Below are 6,140 nucleotides of genomic sequence, written 5' to 3'. Positions count from 1 at the left end.
TGAGATTCCGGTTTTTCTAGAAACACAGAACTAAGAGTGAAGAGCCCAGAATTTTTTGGCCACAGCTCAGTCCCTTTAACTTGCAAAGGGACCTGTATCAGACCATTGCCGCCATCCCTAGCTTGCTCAGCTCCAGGACAAACTGTGATCTGAAAGATAGACCCTACGGACAGGTTAGGGATATCTGTTCAGAAATCTGTGGAAATCTGAATTTCCATCCTCGAAAGCACTTCCTATTCCCTGGGCCCCCAGATTCCTGCAAATAGGCAGCAGACATTGCTCCCATCAGCCCACATGGGCGGGGACCCTCGCTGTGCACACCAGAATTCATGTACTTGCATGAGAGGAAGGACATATGACTGAATACTGGTACCTTCCTCAGGGCAACCCTGTGAGCTAGGACGAACCGTGGTCACTTCTATTTTACAGACATAAAAATTAAGGCACAGAAATTATGAAACATGCTGGTTTGCACTCACATATTACGACAAGATATGACCAGTGTTCTCCTCAGGGACGGCTGTTAGGATTACTTGGGGTTGTTACATGGAAGCCCCCCACAGTGCCTATTAACTCTGAGTAAAGCCACCAGAGAATGTGACTTATCAATCACCATAGCTGGTCCGAACCAGGAGTGAGCAAAATGGAAAACAGGTACGGGAAAGGAGAGCACTAGTTCAGGAAAGTGTGATGGCGAGGTGAGTTACTAGATTCGTGCAGTTTGTATGGGGGGATTATGGATCACCTAGATTTTAACTTGCAAACCCCTAAACTTTCCTTAGTTTTCTCTGAAACCCACAGCACCGGTCCTCCCTTCAGACCAAGGCCAGCACAAACCTCACCATGGGGGCATCTTCTCGAGTTGCTCCTAAATAACGGAGTCAGGGAGGGAATTTCCAGGGTCCGCGGGAGAGCTGCAGTGGGGTCAGGTGGCTGAGCCTGGGCAGCTGTGGTCACACACGTCACCATGAGCTGAAGTCTGGGCCAAGAGCACAGGATGTCCAGGCAGCTGGTCATTATGCCTAAAACAGCTACTTTCTCACTGCTGTCAACCACGTGTTTCTGAAAAGTGTTGGAAATTCAGATTTTCCTAGAGGGTAGTTGTTAAAGAAATGTATTCACCTGTCAGGAGTGTTAAAATTTTTGTTTGTTTTTAATGCTTACTGGTACTTTTTGCATTAAAAGGAACTACAAATGTGTTATTAAGGTTTCCACTTTAAATGTACAATTTTACCTCATTTTATTTATATGGAAATGTTACAGAAAATGCAAATATCAATATTTGAAAAATACATTCCATTACACGGACTCCAAAGAAACAATGCCGCTAAGCGCCATGGTCCTATATGATGCTCTCGCCCCACACCGAGCACCACCCGGAATGGCTTGGAAGCCAAGGTGATCAACCCAAATGTGTGCCTGTAGTTTCGGCCCAGCCCTCCCCCTGGGTATAGCACACAGGTATGTCATGGTAACAGCCAACTCCACACATCTGCCAAAAAAGGACATTAAGTCATTAAGCTGAGCAGGCTGCCAACTCAAGACTCCCTAGCTACAGAAAACCAACGTTGTCGGTTGTAACAGGTTAATATATTATTTATGCCACACAAAAAAGTAACCGTACAGGCAATGATCTTCCAAGGAAAATCTTTAAGGCATCTATGATAACTTCTGGAAATTTAATAAGTGTTTAGTCAAATCATCAGCTCTGCACTCAATTACTTCCACAAAATGAGAATGTGGCTTCCAAACCCTTTAGAAAGTTATTTGTCCTTGGCTTCCTCCTCTCCCCAGTGGGGCTGGGGAGCTTTGGTGCTTCAGATTAGGAGGGGCTAGTCTTGGCAGCCCAGTGCCCAGTTCTGCTGGGCCTGGTCCTGAGGGAAGCAGTCCCAGGTCCTGGAAGAAAGCTTGTTTCAGGAGCTCTCTCTCAGTCTCAACCTGCAAGCTCCGTGCGGGGCTGTCATGGAAGCGTTATATTTACTTGCTCATGCTGTCACCTGGGGAGTTAGTTTGCCTTTCAGATCTAAGCATTACATAGTTCAATAGGGCTTTTTCTCCAGATTAAAAAGAAACCTAGATGGAGATCAAGGTTTTCCCCCGTCCCAAGGCTTTTCCTCCACTTCATGCCTACAGATAAGATTAGCACAATACCGTTCAATACAACAAGTGGGAGACGTGAACCGGGAGTGGTGGGAACCCACAAGCACGCTGAGTTCCACGCAGGGACCCCATTCAGGGAGAGGAGAGAGGAGAGCTGAACAGGGCGGTCACACATAACTCAGGGCTCTGAGGTAGAGGACTAGTGGTCATGTGGACCCCACTCCTGGAGAGAATATGGCAGGTGAACTGAACAACCTAATCCAGCCTCGACTAAGTTGGTAACTGGGGTTGACAATGCACAGGCAACAAACTCCAAACGGAACACATATTCTAATACATCATTCAGTGAGACACCACTAAAAAGATAACTGAAAATTAAGAAGTCCTAAGTGTAGGCACTTAAGTTTGTGGGAAATTCCTGTGTTCGAGGATCATAGCAAGTTAGTTTTAGCCATTCCATTTATATATATAGCACATGGTTTGTACCTTCATCTTTAAAAAAAAAAAAAAAGAAAGGACTGTCAAGAACACACTGTATCATAAATCTGGTGATGAGCATGAGGCAGTTAAAAAGCTAATTTAGCGTAACAATGTTGACTGATTCAGCAAATTATATTTCAATAAAGTTTATTCTTCCTGCTCTACTCATTCACAGTTGGCAACTTTCTGAATGAATAAAATTGAGCTTTTTCTATTAATATGTAAGCTATGGACTAAAATGTAACAAGAACAGCCAGGCAGTTCTAGAGTCAAGTTTGACGGCTTGGAGAGCACAAAGGGGACTGGGAGCATGTCAAGTCCCCCCAGGTCAGCCACCACTCAGGGAACCTGAGACACAGCCCCGTAAGCATCGGCACGGCAGGGAGAGCCTAAGACTGTGGAAAGGTGCTTTTTCTAGATCTACAAGATCTACCTGAAGCCAATGCAGAACTCACAAAATGTTCCCCCAACTTGTGGCAGCTAAGTACCATTGCTATCCCTGGACTCTGTGAAGAAAAAGAAGCTTGACTCAACAATTTCAAACATGATTTTAAGATTTTTAAGTGAAATTAGAGTGTTATTGAAATTGATATAGTAGGGCAGGGGCAGGACAATCAACCTCATCCCTGATTGAATTCCCGTCCTCCTCTCTCTACCATGAACGTTAAAAGAACAGGTATAAAAGTACCGACGACCTCAATTCATATCTGAAGCATAATTATCTTACTTTCCAATTAAAGAATCAAGCCACCTAACTAAGGCCTACTTCCTCAGGCCCTGTTCAGGCAACAGAAAATGGAAACTGACCACATGCTTCACGTGGTCAGGTGTTTGCCAAGACTAGCTGTTTTCCTATAAAAATTCTATCTGAAATATGTCACAGACTTTAGGGGACAGGGGAACTCTTCTAATTAATTTTTTCTTTGAAACATTGTGCACAAGCTCATATTAATATAGACAGCATATATATCTTATAAATCCACAGAAATGTAAAAAAAAAAAAGTAGCACTCTGGTTTATCAGCTCATTTTACACACATATTTAGGCAGTAGGATGTATAAATCTACAGCAACACGGAGGACATACCACTATCCAAACAAAACAACAGGCTGCTGCAAAAAAATATTTAGTCCCTTTTACACATATATCCATACTTCATTAATACAAAAAAATGTAGTGGTTAAATGTCTGAAAAAAACAGTATGTATGATTGAGATTGTTAATCTCTGAGTATAGCTGTACAACACATATTGTTCATCTCAGAGTTTTGTTTTTTTTTGTCTTTAAAGCAGTGGTAGAACTTTCTCTTTAAATGTGCATTTAAAAAAAAACTGGCCAAACCTTCAAAAGAAAAGAAGTTTAACACTTCAGGATTAATGCATGTACTAGCAGCGACTAAGGCCTGGTAGGCTCTGGGGGCCTCATTCAGCACACGAGCGAGCCTTCCAAGATGGGGTCACATACGCTTGGCCAGGGCCTTTGGCTGCTGGCTTTTATGGGGCAAGGACCTGGGACCAGGGACCTGGGACGGAAGCACTCACAACATAACTGCAAAGGTTTCAGCAAGAAGCACTCATGTCAAGGGGATGGGACCTGCCAGCCTGAGGCTGGAGATTCCCCTTCCCCTCACTTGGCCCATGTCACTCTCCTGCTCCAAATGACACTCTGCAGGAGTTTTCCCTTTAAGACTTAGTGTGAGCTGAGGTCCAGTCAAAGCCGATCATGAGAATCGCTGATGCACGGATGTGTGAGGGTACTTTTGAATATGGATTTTTAAATTGGAATCACCAATAATGCAGCTATATAAAAAGTGCAGCACAATAAAAGTGCATTTTCTCCACCACTGCCTAGTGGCAGGTGACTGAGGACTCCATAGACAGGACACAGCAAGATGAGAGAACAAGACGGCTGCTAGGAGGTGTCAAGCTGCCACACTGCAATCCTGACACCCGAGTAGCATGAATACTGGTAAAGCTTTCAGTTGTTAAGGCCACAATTTTTCAGCTCTCATCTTTGAACCCTGCTTGGAAAGATTTCACCTTTTTTAAAGGGGTAGTTCACTAAAAATACAGCTTAGCTTTTCCCAAAAAAAAAAAAAAAAAAAGAGAGAGAGCGAGATTTCAGGGCAAGAGGATCCTACTACCTTTATGAAAACACTGTGCAGAAAAGTCCACAGCCACTTACCCTAGAGTAAAGCCAGCTCTTGTCGTGCAGCCAGATGCCAGCTTCCTACGGTTAGGCTCTGCCTAGGAAGTCTGCCCAGTCAGGAAGATTTCATGAATGCTCTGAGATGGACACTAAGCTACTGGAAGGGAAAATGGTTTTCGAAGCATCCTTGTACATTGCTAGCAGAATGGGGTCTAATTCCTATCACATTTACCACTTATAGGCTAAAAGACCTGGTCCAATTAGTGAGACATCTAGTGACCTTGATCACAGTCTGATAAACTGACAATCATACAGAATCATTTGAGATGGGATCTATCACACCATGGTCCTTAATTGTTCCAGTCTATTGCCGCAAGAAGACAACTGCCAGCTCCTGCTCTGGGGGGTGGGGGGGGTTGGGGGGGGTCAGGCTGGTGAGCAGAGCAGCTGCTGGGGAGGCAACCGAGGATGTGGCCTGGACCTTCCCGGGGGCTCACTAAGAGACCCCACCCAAAGTCAGTACATCAAAGCAAATGTTGCAAACTCGCACAGGCTTGTTCAGATCAAACTTTATAATAGGAATCTCCTTGGTTGAGCATTTATGGCAAAGAAGACGTCCGCAGTGACGACTGTGGGAAGCAAAGAAAGGAAGTGTGAGAGGGGTTCTCGAGAGCAGACTGCCGCCGGCACGCGAGCACAGCACGGCAGTGCCCCATCGGACAAGCAAGCCCACGCCTGGCACTCTGAGGCCAGCTCTGCCCCTCGCCAGCCAAATCATACCAACGCATGTATAATTTATAGTCCATGAAAACAAAATTCTAGCCAATAATTAAGTTAACGTGATCCTGGAGAAGCCTCTTTCTTTAAAGCTCAAGAAAGGCTCAGCAAGAGCCAGAGAAGCGTCTCCCTGTAATGGGAGCAGCTCCTCAGTTCTCAGGAGGGTGGCCTGTGCTCAGGCTGGGAAGCACACGTCCTGGGAGCGCAGCGATCAACTCAGCTTCACTGCAAGCAGGAAGCCTGGCTAAGATGACAGGAGGCCTGACAGGCCACCTAGCACTGTGAACCCCAGCATTCAGCAGCAAAGCCATCCATCTGAGTGCCCGCTGGCCTCCGTACATCACTAGAAGTGTGCAGGGTCCCATCACCTCATTGCTCCATGTGGTCAAGTTTTGCCCAGGAGAGTACAGGGCCCTGGCAAGTTCATAGTTTACCATGGGAAAAGGCAGCAGCAATGGTATAGCAGAAATCCCCTTATTCCTCTGGCAAGTGATTGGGGGGGGGGGAGGGTCTTACCAGTGATGTTTGCGAGTTGTGACTCCAAACTTGGCAGTGCACTCATAGCAATTGGAGCCGTCACACCACGGAGGCTCCTTGGACAGCATATCTGCAACACAGCACAAGACTAGTTCCTG

At 45.5% G+C, this 6,140-nt stretch overlaps 1 protein-coding gene across 2 annotated transcripts in view; it reads right to left on the bottom strand.

The window, feature by feature from the left end:
* Window positions 1-2,599: 2,599 nt before the first annotated feature.
* ANKFY1 (ankyrin repeat and FYVE domain containing 1) overlaps window positions 2,600-6,140 on the bottom strand; it is a 74,328-nt gene continuing 70,787 nt past the window's right edge. For both annotated transcript variants that reach the window (XM_082604806.1, XM_082604807.1), the window contains exons 24-25: window positions 6,022-6,112; window positions 2,600-5,357 (exon numbers count right to left, since the gene is read on the bottom strand). In XM_082604806.1, the coding sequence (XP_082460932.1) occupies window positions 5,225-5,357; window positions 6,022-6,112 (224 nt within the window). In that variant the 3' untranslated portion in view covers window positions 2,600-5,224. The remainder of the gene's footprint in view (window positions 5,358-6,021; window positions 6,113-6,140) is intronic.

The sequence above is a fragment of the Mesoplodon mirus genome, assembly GCF_964341445.2.
Source record: "Mesoplodon mirus genome assembly, chromosome: 18".
Classification (NCBI taxonomy): Eukaryota; Metazoa; Chordata; class Mammalia; order Artiodactyla; family Ziphiidae; genus Mesoplodon; species Mesoplodon mirus.
The sequence above is the reverse complement of the archived record's forward strand: the minus strand, read 5'-3'. Positions and strand labels throughout refer to the sequence as shown.